Source organism: Lactuca virosa, chromosome 8, assembly GCF_052849685.1.
Source record: "Lactuca virosa cultivar CGN04683 chromosome 8, Lactuca_virosa_CGN04683_v6, whole genome shotgun sequence".
Classification (NCBI taxonomy): Eukaryota; Viridiplantae; Streptophyta; class Magnoliopsida; order Asterales; family Asteraceae; genus Lactuca; species Lactuca virosa.
Window position 1 is genome coordinate 137,175,191 of NC_136433.1, and position 17,692 is coordinate 137,192,882.

General features: G+C 43.2%; 1 protein-coding gene and 1 non-coding gene across 2 annotated transcripts; one reads left to right on the forward strand and one right to left on the reverse strand.

Moving 5' to 3' along the window:
* Nucleotides 1-9,962: 9,962 nt before the first annotated feature.
* Nucleotides 9,963-10,069, reverse strand: LOC145135039 (small nucleolar RNA R71). The gene has a single exon (XR_013719520.1). It is a non-coding gene; the product is annotated as a small nucleolar RNA R71 (small nucleolar RNA).
* Nucleotides 10,070-11,096: 1,027 nt separating this feature from the next.
* Nucleotides 11,097-12,071, forward strand: LOC145130876 (uncharacterized). Its single transcript, XM_079065630.1, has one exon. It carries the CDS (start codon nt 11,097-11,099, stop codon nt 12,069-12,071), a length of 975 nt encoding a protein of 324 aa, XP_078921756.1.
* Nucleotides 12,072-17,692: the final 5,621 nt, after the last annotated feature.

Below are 17,692 nucleotides of genomic sequence, written 5' to 3' on the forward strand. Positions count from 1 at the left end.
GTAAGATTTATCTTGCACAAAGTGACCATTTTAGTTAATTAGTTATCTAGTTTGAGTTCTAGTTTGTTTTTAAAAAGTTTTAGTATTAGTTCTCTGTTTTAGCCTTGAACTCGTCGAGTCCAATCGAAGCTACTCGACGAGTCGATCACATTTTTTTATTTTCGTTTTTTATTTCGTTTTGTTCTTTTTACGCGTGTTTTTCTGTTTTCTTTCAGGTATTTTATGACCCGTGGGTGAAATTCATCTTTGGTACCACCTCTCGAAGATTCGGAATCAGCTTTGAGGAAGAACAAGGATAAAACCGTTGAAGAGACTAACCCGCCAAAGAAGTCACCTTTCAAGGACCTTAAATCGGTCTTTGGAAAGAAGAAAGGAGAGAAAGTGGGTGAGTCTAGCAGTCAAAAGAGCGAAGAAAGTAAGATAGAATGTTTTGAATACAATCCCAATCCAAAAGAAACCGATTACGAAACAGAAACCGAAGAAGAAAGCGACCGAGAAAGCGAACCCGATAATACCACGGCTAACATCGCAGATATCACCATGGGCAAATACAAGAAGAGGATGTGTGACGATATCAGGCGGTTGTAACATCCCAACTCCCAGGTATAATATTTATATATTTATTTTTGGGGTTAATTGATTGACTCGACGAGTTGTATGCCCAACTCGTCAAGTAGAGTCGGATTGGCCACATGGGTTTAATGACCAACTCGACGAGTCAGAGATCCGACTCGCCGAGTTGGCGCTTTGTGAAGAAACCCTAAATCTTCGGGTTTGTGTCCTATTTAAAGGGCCTTAAGCCCTCATTTCCGCCTCACCAGCCACCCAACTCCCCTGTGTGAAACCCTAATCGATCAGATTGATTTGTGTGTGTGAGAGAGAGAGAGAGGTTAAATTGAGTGGTTTTGTGCATCTTTGGAAGGAGATTTGTAGAGCTTGGCGTGTTTGATCAAGGAGGGGTTGTAGATCCAGAGTTCTGCAGTGATTAGCTTCAGTGCAAAGGTAAAAAGCTTTTATCTTGACCTTTCCTTTGTGAGATCTTAGTTTAGGGAGGTTTTTAGGGTTTTCTCCCATCCATCTTTTGACAATGAGTTATTTGAGAATATCATGAGGTTGAAACCTCAGATCTGGACTATAGGATGACTTGAGAGCCCAAAGATCCGAGCTTTATTGAGCTAGAGACAAGCTTTTGTGCATTTAACCCTTGTTGGAGTTTGTATTGGCATTATGAGCCTAATATGCCATGCATGAACGTCAAAGCTCGCAGCTTTACGTGACATTCGAGCCTTAGGATGCTAGATCTAGAGTTTGGAGCTGTAGACCAGCCTTTAAACGTCTGAATGAGAATATAGACTGAATGGACTCTCCGAGTCAATGAGCTGACTCGACGAGTCGGCTAGGGTTTTCCCCGATGAGTCCGGACATGAGTAACTTGGCGAGTTGATGATACAACTCGACGAGTTAGGTTTGGTTTTCGCGATTTTTTTGAAGGAACAAGGGGACTCGATGAGTCACTTAGGTGCACTCGACGAGTCGGGTCAACATGGACTGTTGACTCGAGTGTTGACTTCAGCTGACTTTAGGGTTGGTCAAGAGAGGGATTATTGAGACCATGGAGGGGTAGAATGGTCTTTTACCCATTCTAAGAGTTAGAGAGAGAGAATAACCTTTGGTTTATTTAGAGTTGTGATTGGAGTGTTAATTAGAGATAATTATCATATGTGTTAGGCGGAGGCTAGATCGGTGATTCGTGTACGAGATTCATTTGCTTGCTTACGAGGTGAGTCTTCTCACTATACTTACCTAGAGTGGTAATTTATGTGTGACCGGAGGGTCTTATGTGCATATATTGAGTATTGTGATATCCTGCAATATGTCTTTGTGATTTATGTTGTGTATTATTCTGAGCTTACTGAGTTAGGACAAGAGGGTCCACCCGAGTTGTGGGACCGGAGGGTTCCACTGAGACACATTGACCGGGAGGTCTTATTCGAGTATAGACATGAGAGGCTAATGAGATGTGTGTGGTATTTTGGGGAACTCACTAAGCTTTGTGATTTCTGTGTTATGTGATATGTGTTTCAGGTACTTCTCAGGATCGCGGGAAGGCGCCGACTTGAATGTACACACACGAGATGGAGTTTATGTTTTGTGGATCCTGGATTTATGAAACAATTTAGAAACTTATGTTTTTGACAATTTGATAATTGTGGTTTTGGAATGTGATATTGAGATTTATGTGGTTTTGAAAATGAAAATTTTGTTTGAAAATTTACGGTGTTACAAGTTGGTAGGGTTGAGCATGGGTCGGTTTTGGCCTAAAACCGAACCCAAAACCGAGTTATCAGTTTTAAAAAAATTAGAACCCAACCCAACCCAAAACCGATGGGTTCGGTTTCTCGGTTTCTCTAGGTTCGGTTTCGGGTTTAATCGGTTTTAAAACCGCAAACCTTAAAACTTAATAACCAAATATTAACCATGGAATTATTAGGTTGGAATCAACCCAAATCCAATGATTTCATTATATAGAAGAAGATATTAGGGTGAGTTTGATCCCAACTTCAATGTGGGACAACTCTAATATGATATTGAAAATACATTAGTTAAAGTATACTTTATACAATCCTATTTAGTAATAAGTTTTGTTCTAGCGTCGATGTGGGATAGCTTTATGAAGATAGAAAAATAAAACTGCCAAGTACACTCAGCAAGATTCGAACGTGGATCTTTTGTTTATAAGAGACAACGGCTTACCAAGCCACCAAGACGCTATATGTGTTCTTATTTCTCATAATATATATAAAATATACATGTATAATATGTTTTTATTATGTATTTAATAAACTTCGGTTCGGTTCGGTTTTTTACGGTTTCTTGAATTTATGAAACCAACGCAAACCGAAAATTTTGGTTTTTGAAAATCCCAAACCCAAACTGTCGGTTTCGAAGTCGGTTTTGGTTTTGTCGGTTTTTTTTCGGTTTTTCGGTTTATGGGTTCGGTTTTGCTCACCCCTACAAGTTGATATCAGAGCCTTGGTTTAACGGATTCAGATGTAGCTTCGGGTGTGTCTGGACTCAAACTGAGGATTTGAGAAAAAATTTCAAAAGAAATGATTTTTCTAAAAACGAGCAAGACTTTTAAGAGAAAACGAGTTGGAGCAGTGTGTACAATCAGCCAGAGCCCGAACGGTGATTTCCCAAAATACCCTTACTTATTTGCGTTATTAGATATTTATGAGATGTTAGGGATGCATGCTACAAGATAGGCTAGGTATTTCATATTTAGGGCTAGTGTTGCCTGGTTTGTGATGCCTTAGCCTAGGAGTTGCTGCTATCTGTTGTTCCCTTGAGTATGTGTTGAGTAGGAGTATCTAGCAGGAATCACTTAGAAAGAGTTCTGAGTCGAGTAATAATCAAGGAGAGATACCTAGATGAGCATATGCGGGGTCTGCTAAGAGAGTAGCCTGTTATTTGTGATAGATATAGTACGTGTGTATTGGGATCCTAGGAGGAGGACTTGGGGTGACTACAGGTTGGTGTGGAAGGTAGTATTAGGCCCGTACTACTGAAAACACTGAATCTATATGCAGCCCAAGTAAGAATCCTTAGGATACTACGGAGCATGTAGGGGCGGGAAATCGAGTGTGAGTATGCTCGAATGAGTCTCTGATTATTTTCGTGTTGTGTTTCAGAGACATTATGGTGGGTACACGCCACAACCCTGAGGGCACCAGTGGTACCAGTGACGAGGAGATCCGCAGGATCATCCATGCTGAGGTGGGCGGAGCTATCCGAGAGGCGATACCGGAGATGTTTGGGTCTATTAAGACCATGTTGATTGAGACCTTAGATGAGCGCTATGTTGCTGTTACTGAGGCTGCTGCTGCCGCAGCCACCGCAACCCTAGTTGCTTCGAGACCACAGGGGGGTGACTCGTTGTTGTTTCGGGAGTTCAACAACACAAAGCAGAGTTTGATGGTACACAGGATCCAATTGCTGCTATGAGATGGATCTCCGACATTGAGGGATGTTTTTACACGTGTTCATGCCCTGAGCATCTGAGTGTTCGGTTTGCACTGAACCAGCTTCGCTTAGGAGCGAAGGACTGGTGGAAGTTTGTGACTGTCAGCTTTACTCCTGCAGTGACATGGGAGAAGTTTACACAGCTGTTCCGAGATGAGTATGTTCCCCAGGTGGAGAGGGAACGGTTGGCCCAGTATTTTCTGTCTCTCAAGCAGAAGACAGAAACTGTGACCGAGATCACGAGGATGTTCCATGAGAGGGCGTTGTTTTGACCTGAGCATGTGTCTACCGAGCAGGCACGTATGAGCTAATATATGAGCATACTGAGGAAGGATATACGAGAGTTCGTGGCGAACTCGTTGTACAGTACATTGGCTGAGCTTCAGATCAATTCCAGGCGCAGGGAGATTAAGCTAAAGTTATAGGCTAGGGAGGAGGGGGAGTCTCAGGGGAGAGACCGGAGACCAGTGCAGTCACAGCCGGCGACGAAGCGAGCAAAGCCCGCTGATACGAGGGTTGGGGGCCAGAAGGGCCGCACTTGTGGCAAGTGCGACAAGAGTCACGAGGGATCGTGACGGGCAGGGATTTGCTACAAATGTGGCAAAGAGGGGCACCTAGCGAGGGATTTCCCCAAGGGGTTTGTAGTCTGCTTTCACTGCAACCAGACCGACCATCGGAAGGTCGAGTGCCCTCAGCTCATTCAGGGATCAGCCCAGGGTTCCGCTCTTGCTGCTTTGCGAGCTACTGATAGTCAACCAACGAAGGTCGAGGCAGCGAAGGCTCGTGGGAGAGATTTTCAGCTGACAACGGAGGAGGTCCACGCAACACCTGATGTCGTAGTTGTTACGTATTTCCTTATTCCTGTTATTTTGAGATTTGTTTTTCTTATACTGTGTTGTATATAAGTACTTTTCTTTTGAGTTCTGTTGGTGTTATTTGAATCGGGTGCGAGTCGATACTTCGTGTCTTTAGCTTTTAGTCGTCATATCAGTGTCAGGCGAGAGGTGTTGAGTCCACCTCTGAGGGTTTCTATAGCCGAAAAGCATGCGGTTTTTGCCACTGATGTATTCCGAGGGTGTGTACTAGAGATTTTTGGTGTTGAGTTCCCGATAGATCTGCTGCCGATAACCATGGGTGATGTCTGTGTCATAGTGGGCATGGATTGGTTGAGTCGGTTTGGAGCTGTGATCGACTGTGAGCATCAGATGGTGACCATTCGAGACAGATATGGATCAACTTTCTGCCCTGCTGCCAGAGCGAGACAGAGTCTACAGCAGGGTTGCATGGGCTTTTTGGCATACGTGATAGATACGCGGGTTGCTACAGAGAGGACGAGTTCTATCTCCGAGGTTCTGATAGTGTGCGAGTTTCCGGATGTTTTCCCGAGGAGTTGTCGGGTGTGCCTCCCGAGAAGCAGGTGGAGTTCCGGATTGAGTTGGTTCTGGGTGCGGCACCTATTGCCAAGGCACCTTATCGCCTTACACCGCCTGAGATGCATGAGTTATCCTCACAAATCCAGGAGCTGCTGGGACAAGGTTTTATCAGACCGAGTAGCTCACTGTGGGGAGCTCCGATCCTTTTTTTCAAGAAAAATGATGGTTCACGCCGGATGTGCATCGATTACCGGGAGTTGAACAAGCTGACGGTCAAGAACTGTTATCCACTTCCAAGGATTGACAATTTATTCGATCAGTTGCAGGGAGCATCTTGGTTTTCCAAGATTGATTTGAGATCTGGATATCATCAGACGAGGGTTTGCGAGGAGGATATCCAGAAGACGGCCTTTCATAACTCATTATGGGCATTATGAGTTTGTGGTGATGCCTTTCGGGCTCACCAACGCACCGGCAACGTTCATGGATCTCATGAACCGGGTGTGCAGTCCCATGTTGGATCGATTGGTGATCGTGTTCATCGATGATATTCTGATATACCCGAGGTCCAGATAGCAGCACGACGAACATCTTCGGGAGATCCTTGGAGTATTAAGGACGGAGAGGCTTTACGCCAAATTCTCCAAGTGTGATTTCTGGTTACGAGAGGTCCAGTTCCTGGGGCACCTCGTTAATCCACATGGGATTTTGGTAGACCCGGCCAAGATTGAGGCAGTTATGCGGTGGGAGGTGCCAAGATCCCCATCCGAGATCAGGAGTTTCTTTGGCCTGGCAGGTTACTATTGGAGATTTATCAGGGATTTCTCCAAGATTGTTGTTCCTCTTACGAGATTGACTCGGAAGGGTGTTACTTTTCCTAGGGGCCCGAGCAGCAGGCCTCATTCGAGACTCTTCGCCAGAGATTGTGCGAAGCTCCAGTGTTATCCCTTCCCGAGGGAGTGGAGGACTTCGTAGTTTACTGTGATACATCTATATCAGGGATGGGAGCTGTGTTGATGTAGAGGGGACACGTGATTGCATATGCATCGAGGCAGTTGAAGCCTCATGAGACGAGGTATCCCACCCATGATTTGGAGTTGGGGCGGTGGTGTTCGCCCTCAATATTTGGCGCCACTATGTATACGGTGTTTGGTGTACCATATGCACGGACCATAAGAGCCTGAAGTACCTTATGGATCAGCCCAACCTGAATATTAGACAAAGGAGATGGTTGGATGTAGTTAAAGACTACGACTGTGAGATATTATATCACCCAGGCAAGGCTAATGTGGTAGCCGACGCCTTGAGCCGTAGAGCAGAGAGTGCTCTGATCCGAGACGTGTGTATGAGGATGACGGTGGTGACTCCATTCTTAGATACCATCAGAGAGGCCCAGGTGGAGGGCGTGAGGCCAAAGAACCATAAGAGAGAACGAGTGATTGGGCAGATTCCTGAGTTTGAGACCGATAGTCGTGGGCTTATGACCTATTATGGGCGGATTTGGGTGTCGTACACGGGTGGAGCTCGACGTATTCTGATGGAGGAGGCCCATCGGTCAAGATTCTCGATCCATCCGGGAGCCACCAAGATGTATTTGGACTTGAAGAGGGATAATTGGTGGCCCTGTATGAAGAGAGACGTGACATGGGTAGTCGAGAGATGCTTGACATGTCGTCAGGTCAAGGCAGAGCACCAACGACCACATGGTTTGTTGCAGCCTTTAGAGGTTCCCCAGTGGAAGTGGGAACATATTTCCATGGATTTTATCACCAAGTTACCGAGAACCGCGTGAGGTGTCGACGCGATATGGGTGATTGTGGACCGGTTGACGAAGAGTGCTCACTTCCTTGCTATCAGTGAGAGCTCTTCTGCAGAGAAATTGGCTGAGATTTATGTGAGAGAGGTGGTGGCACGGCATGGAGTGCCGACATCGATATTGTCAGATGCTTGAGGACATGCTGCGTGCATGTGTTACGGACTTCGGAGGAAGTTGGGACACCTATTTGCCCTTGGCTGAGTTTTCCTATAACAACAACCATCATTCCAGTATTGGTATGCCTCCTTTTGAGCTCTTATATGGGAGGAGGTGTCGGACTCCCATCTGTTGGGGAGAGGTGGGGTAGAGAGTGATGGGTAGCACCAAGATAGTACTCAAGACGACCGGGCAGATTTAGCAGGTCAGACAGAGGTTACTGACGGCCCAGAGTCATCAGAAGAGCTACGCAGACCGACGATGATCCGAGCTAGAGTTCCAGGTTGGAGATTTTTTCCTCCTGAAGGTATCCCCGTGGAAGGGGGTGATCCGATTTAGGAAGCGAGGAAAGTTGGGTCCCAGATATATCGGTCCTTTCAGAGTGACTGCCAGAGTGGGGTAGGTAGCTTATCGGTTGGAGCTACCTGCAGAGTTGAGCCAGATTCATAACACCTTCCACGTGTCCCGGTTAAGGAAGTGTGTAGCCGATGAGACGACAGTTGTACCCTTAGAGGACATTCAGGTGGATGCTAGCTTGAATTACATTGATAGACCGATAGCAATTTTGGATAGAAAAGTTAAGATTCTGAGGAACAAGGAGGTGCGACTGGTTAAGGTGCAGTGGGAGCACCGTAGGGGATCCGAGTGGACTTGGGAACCGGAGTACGAGATGCGTGAGCAGTACCCTGAGTTGTTTCCGGAGCATGACTTCGAGGGCGAAGTCTGATTCTAGTGGGGGAGAATTATAACATTCCGACTCCCAGGTATAATATTTATATATTTATTTTTGGGGTTAATTGAGTGACTCGACGAGTTGTATGCCCAACTCATCAAGTAGAGTCAGATTTGGCCACGTGGGTTTAATGACCAACTCGACGAGTCAGAGAGCCGACTCGCCGAGTTAGCGCTGTGTGAGGAAACCCTAAATCTCCGGGTTTGTGTCCTATTTAAAGGGCCTTAAGGCCTCATTTCCGCCTCACCAGCCACCCAACTCCCCTGTATAAAACCCTAATCGATCAGATTGATTTGTGTGTGTGTGTGTGTGTGAGAGAGAGAGAGAGAGAGAGAGGTAAAATTCAGTGGTTTTGTGCATCTTTGGAAGGAGATTTGGAGAGCTTGGCGTGTTTGATCAAGGAGGGGCTGTAGATCCAGAGTTCTGCAGTGATTAGCTTCAGTGCAAAGGTAAAAAGCTTCTATCTTGACCTTTCCTTTGTGAGATCTTAGTTTATGGAGGTTTTTAGGGTTTTCTCCCATCCATCTTTTGACATTCGAGCCTTGGGATGCTAGATCTAGAGTTTGGAGCTGTAGACCAGCCTTTAAATGTCTGAATGAGAATATAGACTGAATGGACTTGCCGATTCAATGAGCTGACTCGACGAGTCGGCTAGGGTTTTCCCCGATGAGTCCGGACATGAGTAACTCGGCGAGTTGATGAGACAACTCGACGAGTTAGGTTTGGTTTTCGCGATTTTTTTGAAGGAACAAGGGGACTCGACGAGTCATATAGGTGCACTCGACGATTCGGGTCAACATGGACTGTTGACTCGATTGTTGACTTCAGTTGACTTTAGGATTGGTCAAGACATGGATTATTGAGACCATGGAGGGGTAAAATGGCCTTTTACCCATTCCAAGAGTTAGAGAGAGAGAATAGCCTTTGGTTTATTTAGAGTTGTGATTGGAGTGTTAATTAGAGATAATTATCATATGTGTTAGGCGGAGGCTAGATCGGTGATTTATGTACGAGATTCATTTGCTTGCTTACGAGGTGAGTCTTCTCACTATACTTACCTAGAGTGGTAATTTATGTGTGACCAGAGGGTCTTATGTGCTTATATTGAGTATTGTGATATCTTGCATTATGTATTTGTGATTTATGTTGTGTATTATTCTGAGCTTACTGAGTTAGGACCGGAGGGTCCACCCGAGTTGTGGGACCGGAGGGTTCTACTGAGACACATTGACCGGAGGGTCTTATTCGAGTATAGCCATGAGAGGCTAATGAGATGTGTGTGGTATTTTGGGGAACTCACTAAGCTTTGTGCTTACCGTGTTATGTGATATGTGTTTTAGGTACTTCTCAGGATCGCGGGAAGGCGTCGGCTTGATTGTACACACACGAGATGGAGTTTATGTTTTGTGGATCCTGGATTTATCAAACAATTTATAAACTTGTGTTTTGACAATTTGACAATTGTGGTTTTGGAATGTGATATTGAGATTTATGTGGTTTTGAAAATGAAAATTTTGTTTGAAAATTTACGGTGTTATAGTCGGGACTCTTGCAACCCACGATTCCAGCAACTGCCACCTTCGAGCTAAAAGGCCACATAATCGCCCAACTCAAGGACATCCCATTCTACTGGAAGGATCACGAACACACATAAAAGCATATCAACGAGGTCAACGACATAACAGACTACTTCAACATCCCTAATGTGCCTCGCGAGACTGTTTTGCTTTGTATGCTACCGGTTACATTTAAAGGAGGCGCGAAAGATTGGCTGAAATCACTCCTTCCAGGATCCATCACCACATGGGCTAAAATGCGTGAAGAATTTATTGATCAGTTTTGCCCTCCCTCAAAAATAGCAAAGTTGAAGAAAGTTATTGCCAATTTCGAGCAACAACCGGGCGAGTCACTCTATGAGGCGTGGGAGAGATACAAAGGCTTGTTGAGGAACTGCCCCCACAATGACTTAAACATTCAACAAGAAGTCTCCATTTTCTATGATGGAGTAAACGTGACAACTAGGCAGCTCCTTGACTCCCAAGGACCACTCATGAAAAAAGCACTCGTGGTCATAAAGGAGCTAATTAAAGAATTCTATAAGCACTCTAGAGAATATCATAAATCAAGGAATGACTTGACTCAAGGGGCGGTGAACTTGGTTTCCGATAATATGGCAGCAGTGATGGCTAAATTAGATAGTTTGGACCGAAGAATGACAAAGATGGATCAATCCATCCATGCCATCCGGGTGGGATGTGAGAATTGTAGCGGGCCTCACCTTACTAAAGATTGTGATCTTAACGAGCACGGGAACCGAAAAGTGCAAGTATGTTACTCTAATGGCGATAGATATGACGAGGATTGGTGAAAATCGAAAAAGGATTGGCTACCATATGACGAGTACAAGAAGGCAAAGGAGGAGAAGTATAGGCTGAAAACTAGAGGTTTATATCAAAAGGAGGAGCCGGTGCAAGAAAAGAAAATTTCTCATGAAGATATGCTAAAGCAATTTGTAGCCGCATCCGAGAAAAGACACAACGATACCGATGCAACAATACGGGAGCAAAAAGCATTGATGAGGAATCAGCAAGCTTCTATTCTTAAAATTGAAAAACAGTTGGGCCAACTTGCACTACAAATCAATCAAAGAGCACCGGGTGAACTTCCAAGTAATACCGAGAAAAATCCGAGAGGCGCTCAAATCAACATCGTGACGACTAGAAGTGGAAATATAATTACCCCTCTGATACCCATTGTGAATGAAGATCCAAAGGAGATGCAGGAGGAACAGAAAGAAGACCCAAAACTGCAAACAGCCGACTCGACTCGTCGAGTCAGGGATAAGGACTCGACGAGTCCACAGTCTGAACAGAAAATAGACCCCCCTTTGAAACCTTATCAACCTCCATTGCCATTTCCAAGCCGGGCTAGACAAGAAAATCAGAATGAAGATTATCAAAAGTTCTTGTAACAAATCAAAGCTCTCCAAATCAACATGCCTTTCATAGAAGCGGTTGCACAAATGCCTAAGTACGCGAAATTCTTAAAAGAGCTACTCACAAATCGAAAGAAGATGGAAGATGTGTCCAAGGTAGTACTTAATGAAAATTGTTCAGCCGCAATGTTGAACAAGTTGCCAAAGAAAATGGGTGACCCCGGGATGTTAACTTTCCCATGCCAATTCGGGAACCTAGCCACTAGTTATGCATTGGCGGATTCGGGGGCGAGTGTTAATCTTATGTCATACTTGTTCTTTAAGAAGTTGAACCTTCCGAAGCCGAAACCGATTCGTATGGCAATTCATCTAGCAAACAAGATGGTGACATTTCCAAGGGGGATATGTGAGGACTTATTGGTCAAGCTTGATAAATTTGTATTCCCCGCAGACTTCATAGTGCTAGACATAGAAGAGGAGCACCAACTGCCGATCATCCTTGGAAGACCTTTCCTAAACACCACAAGTGCCATAGTAGACATAAGAGAATCCAAACTTACCCTTCGAGTGGGGGACGAATCGGTCACTTTTGGATTTGATAAAGCCATGAAGCATTCTAAGTATAGTGATGACACGACCTTCTCGGTGGACACTTTGGATGACCTAATGGAAGAATGGAGGGAGGACAACTCAAACGAGCCCGCCATTGCCTTTGAAGATGACTTTGATGCTGAAAGAGACCTGAAAGAGATAGAGAGAATGCTTGAAGAATCTGAATACGAAGAAATAATCAGAAGCTCTGAAAAGTCGACTCGCCGAGTTGGAGACACTGACTCGACGAGTCCATCCGGAAAATCGCGATTAGACGAGAATTTTGGCATGGGATCGACAAGTCCCCTCTCTGGGCTCGACGTGTTCAGTGTACAAAATACAAAATTAGAGCTGAAAACTCTGCCTGAACATTTGGAATACGCATTTCTCGAAAAAGGTGATCAAAAACCCTATTATCATTGCTTCCGACCTCACCAAAGCTGAAAAAGAAGAGTTTGTTAAAGTTTTAAAGAAAAGGAAGAATTCCATCGCACGGAAAATTACCGATATAAAAGGAATAAGTCCTTCATATTGCTCCCACAAGATAATTCTTGAAGAAGGTGCGAAGCCGGTAGTGCAACACCAAAGGCGTTTAAACCCAAACATGCAAGAGGTGGTCTAGAAAGAAGTTGTCAAGCTCTTAGATGCAGGGATAATATACTCCCTTTCCGATAGCCCATGGGTTAGTCCCGTTCAAGTAGTGCCAAAGAAAGGAGGGATGACGGTCGTCACAAACGAGAAGAACGAGCTTATACCTACACGAACGGTAATCGGTTGGCGGGTGTGCATCGATTATCGAAAGCTAAACGATGCCACTTGCAAAGACCATTTTCCTCTCCCTTTTATTGATCAAATGCTTGAGCGTTTATCGGGCCATAGCTATTATTGTTTTTTAGATGGGTTTTCTGGTTATTTCCAAATCCCCATAGACCCAATTGATCAAGAGAATGCCACTTTTACTTGTCCAAATGGAACATTTGTTTATCGATGCATGCCTTTTGGGTTATGCAATGCGCCGACGACTTTCCAAAGATGCATGACGACGATATTCCATGACATGGTGGAAAAATTCATGGAAGTATTCATGGAAATTTTTTTCTATTTTTGGTTCTTCTTTTCATAATTGTCTTGCTAACCTCGACTTGATGCTTGCTAGGTGTGAAAAGAACAATCTGGTATTGAACTGGTAGAAATGTCGCTTTATGGTGAAAGAAGGAATTGTATTAGGCCATAAAGTTTCCAAGGCGGGGATTGAGGTGGATTAGGCGAAAATTAACACAATTGCTAGATTACCCCCACCAACTAATGTAAAGGGTGTTAGGAGTTTTCTAGGTCACGCAGGTTTTTACCCAAGAACATTTGCTTAAAGATTTTTCGAAAATTACTAGACCTTTAACTCAACTACTTTTGAAAGACGCACCTTTTAATTTTTCTAAAGAATGTTTAGCCTCTTTTGTTATTTTGAAAGAAAAATCGACTAACGCCCCGATCATTATCGCCCCGAATTGGAACTTACCGTTTGAAATAATGTGCGATGCAAGCGATTATGCCTTAGGAGTTGTACTTGGCCGACAAGCACTTTCTACCCATTTACGATGCCAGCAAGACCCTAAATCCTACCCAAGAACACTACACCACAACGGAAAAAGAATTATTAGCCGTGGTGTATGCCTTTGACAAATTTCGTCCCTATTTAATTTTGTCTAAAACTACTATGTTTACTGACCATTCTGCAATTAAGTACTTGTTTGCCAAGCAGGATGCAAAGCCAAGGTTGATCCGTTAGGTGGTATTACTTCAAGAATTTGACATCGAGATCAAGGACAAGAAGGGGATGGAAAATGTAGTTGTTGACCATCTTTCCAGATTAGAAAATACGGCAATGGAAGAGATAGATGACAAGGGTATTGAAGATAGCTTCCCGGAAGAGTATTTGATGGTTATAATGGGGAATAACCATGGTATGCCGACATTGCAAATTTCCTGGCTGGAGATTTTCTTCCAAAAGGACTCACTCATCAACAAAAGAAGAAGCTCTTTTCAGAAATTAAATATTATTTCTGGGATGAGCCATATCTTTTTAGGAGTTGTGCGGATGGGATCATAAGAAGATGTGTTTTGGCAAGGAAATTCGTGACATTCTAGAGCATTGCTACAATGGGCCGGCAGGAGGACATCATGGTGTACAATTCACTGCTAAGAAAGTTTTTGATGCGGGGTTCTATTGGCCTACTATCTTCAAGGATGCTGCTACTTACGTGAGGGAATGTGATGCTTGCCAAAGAACGGGTAATATTTCGGCAAGGAATGAAATGCCTCAAAGGAATATTCAAGTTTGTGAAATATTTGATATTTGGGGTGTGGATTTCATGGGACCATTTCCTTCATCCAAAGGCAATAAATACATACTTGTGGCGGTGGATTATGTGTCAAAATGGACAGAAGCGCAAGCATTACCAACCAATGATGCTAGGGTTGTGGTAAAGTTCTTAAAAAAATATTTTCTAGATTTGGAGTGCCAAAAGCTTTGATAAGTGATAGGGGAACCCACTTTGCTAATAATCAACTAGCAAAAGTGTTGCAAAGATATGGTGTACGCCATAGATTTTCGACACCATATCATCCGCAAAAAATGGGCAAACCGAAATTACAAATCGAGCACTTAAGAGAATTTTGGAGAGATCGGTGGGTGGCAATAGAAAAGATTGGGCTGATAAATTGGATGATGCACTTTGGGCCTTCCGAACCGCATTCAAGACACCCATTGGAACCACATCCTATAGGCTAGTATATGGTAAAAATTGTCATTTACCCATGGAGCTTGAACATAAAGCCTATTGGGCTTTAAAAACATGCAATTTTGAGCCGAATGAGTTGCGGGCCAATCGAATTTTGCAAATGAATGCTTTGGAGGAATTGAGGAATGAGTCTTACACTAACTCATTGATTTATAAATACAAGAACAAAAGATGGCATGATGCAAGGTTGAAGGGTAATAAGGAGTTTGAAGAAGGGCAAAAAGTTCTTTTGTATAATTCAAGACTAAAGCTCTTTCCAGGAAAATTGCGCACTCGTTGGTCCGGGCCTTTTACAATCAAGCATGTCTATCCATACGGAGTGATTGAGTTATGGAGAAAGGATGGGTCTAGCTTTAAAGTCAATGGGCATAGGATCAAGAAATACGAAGAGGGAATGCCAAAGGATGAAGGATTAGAAGAAGGGTTGGACTTGGAGAAAGCCGCTGCAACGTAGAGCGGGAAGGAGTCCAGCTAAAGACTCCTAAAAAAGAAGCGCTTACGGGAGGCAACCCGATGCTTGAGTTTGCTTTCTTTTGCCCTTTTATTTTTCATTTTTTTTAGTCTTTTATTTTCTTTTGTGTGTTTTCTATGGATTTTAAGTCTAAATCTTCTTATTAGCTTTAAATTATTGCTTGAGGACAAGTAAAGTTTGAGTGTGGGGTGTGGTGCAATTTATTTAAAGAAAGTAAAAAAAAATTCAAAAAAAATTCACACAGAGTAAAAAACTCGCCGAGTCGGGACACCTACTCGACGAGTCCATTTGAAAATGAGTCCATTAAATCGCGATGCTACTCGCCGAGTCAGGACCCTACTCGACGAGTAGACTTTATAACCGGAAAAAATAATAATTTAAAACTCTATAAATTAGGGTTTTTACCCTAAAAGGGTAAACTTGTTCATTCTAGCAGCCACCACGCACACTCGACGAGCGAATAGTCTCTCAAGCAACCATCTTTCAATTTCGTGATTCCTTCAAATTTCTTGCTAAAAGGTAAGATCTTTCACCCGTAATTTTGTTAAAGGTTCAATCTTTGGTAGTTTAATGGTTAACTTTTGTTAAAAACCCGATTTTAGAATGTTGACATAAACTTTAGGGTTTTGATTTTGGCCAATTTAGAGTGTTTTAGTTGGAATTTTTTGTTCTGATTTGAACCGAATCAACCGTGAAAACTCAAAATTTGTTCCAGGGGTTTGTCTAGGGTCATGGACTCGCCGAGTCTGTACTGAAATTTCCCAGAAATTTTAATTTTTAATGTTTCTGTGGTTTGATTGTTTTGTTTTGTGTTTGATTTTGCAGAACATGTTCAGCATGGGGCAAAGCTCAAGAGGTATACAAGGGGAATTCCCTTGGTTAAATTTTCTACAAATTGGTTCAAAATCAACTATGGTGAGGTGGAAGAAGAAATTTGAAGTACTCAAGGCCAAGGATATCTATATCCCAAATGAGATAGATTGGGATTGGCTGGGACAAGTAGGTTTAGAGGATGCATTGAACCCATACATGACTAAGGTCTTTATACAAGATGGGATCTCGGTTATGTGTGATGGATGGCAGAATTTATTTCAGATTCAAGAACCGGTATATCGGGAGCTATGTTTGGAGTTTTTCTCTATGGTATCGTTCCAAGGGGGAATGATTTTTACAACCCAAATGTCTAAACCTTTTGTATTGGTGGGGAGCACCGACAGTGTAGTATGGCTGAGTTGAGCTGGAGGTTGGGAATATATGATGAGTCAGTAGTCATGACTGAAGCTTTTAGGATGTTCTTGGAGAATTGTCACAAGGATTTTCCGGAGGGAACAAATTGTACAACTTGGTGGAATACAATTGCAAACAAAGTCTATATTCCTTCCGCGGCTCAAGAAGGGAGCATACGATCCCCCATTCACCGCTTGATTCACTGCCTAATTTCTAGCACCATTAACATGCAGAAAGATGATGACAAGGTCCTGAGCCTTGACGTGTTTTACTTATGGTGCATTATAATGCCCAACACCTTTTGCAATATTCCATATTCCTTCGCAAGGTATTTGGGAGAAGGAGCGGTGAAGAATAGGACGACTTCAAAAATAAATGGGGGTATGTTTGTTACTCTGTTGGCAAGATCATACGGTGTCATGGAAAGGGGAGTCGGGAGCATGTTGACTATGTTACCAACACCTCCGTTTATTTTCATGCTTTATAGGAGGGTAAGAATTATGGAAGACTATGGTAATGGTAACTTTGCCATCCTGGATGATGATGCGTTTGTGGCGCCCGAGGAACCAGGTAGACGGGTTAGACCGACGCAAGAGAATGTTCAAGCAGACCCACCGGTAATCCTGGTTGATGATGAGATGCCGATGGATTGGTATAATGTGGAAGTGAGGAGATATCAAGATGATTTGGGGAGGAGTATGAATTATAACCATCAGACACTCGCCCATTTGTTTAATCACTTGAACATACCACCTATGGATGAGCCCGAGTATCCTTATGTTAGTAGTTGGGAAGAGAGGGTAAATGCGAGAAGAGGTGGAGCCGGGGGGAGCGGAATTGGAAATGAAGATGAGGAAGGAGATGAAGACTAGTTATCCTTTTAATTTTATTTGTGTGGCTTGTTTTAAAACAATTTTTATTTTGTTTGGTTTGTTTTTGTTTTATTTGTTTGGTTTGATGTGTGAACACCTAGTAACTAGGATTTTTAAGTTTGTTTTCCTTGTTTACTATGTGTGTTTGTTTTTTATCTTTTTCAGTTTGGGGAAGAGGAAATAAGTGCAAGAGTAGAGAGTAAAGAAAAAAAATCCGAGAGAAGGCGAGTTTAGGCAAGAGAAATAGGAGTTTTGAGTCCGAGTATGAGTCTGATCATGAAAGGGGTTAAAGAGTGCTTATTTATTGAAGAAAAATGAGGGGGAGTTTGTCATCTTGATATTGCCCAAACACACCAGAAACGGACCTGAAGCAAAAGAGAATTTTTGTCCATACAGCGCCTACTCGTCGAGTCCACATCATGAACTCGACGAGTGCAAGTGAAAAAAATGCGACTTTTCTGCTTTTATAATTATAATTCGCCGAGTCTCCACATGGACTCGACGAGTTTCTCAACTTTTTATTTTCCGCTTGATGATTCGATTCCCTTTGACGTTGGTTTTGGCTATATTATTTGAAGATTATTTGCCGAGCATTTCCAACAGCTTGTTCTTTTATATTTGGAGCTGTACACACGAGATTTGACACCCAAGGCATGGATGAGTTATTCCCATGCCTAAAGTCAATTGAAGATGGAG

Coding starts and splice junctions, on each gene's coding strand:
- LOC145130876 (XM_079065630.1), top strand. CDS start 11,097: ATGCCTTTCATAGAAGCGGTTGCACAAATGCCTAAGTACGCGAAATTC.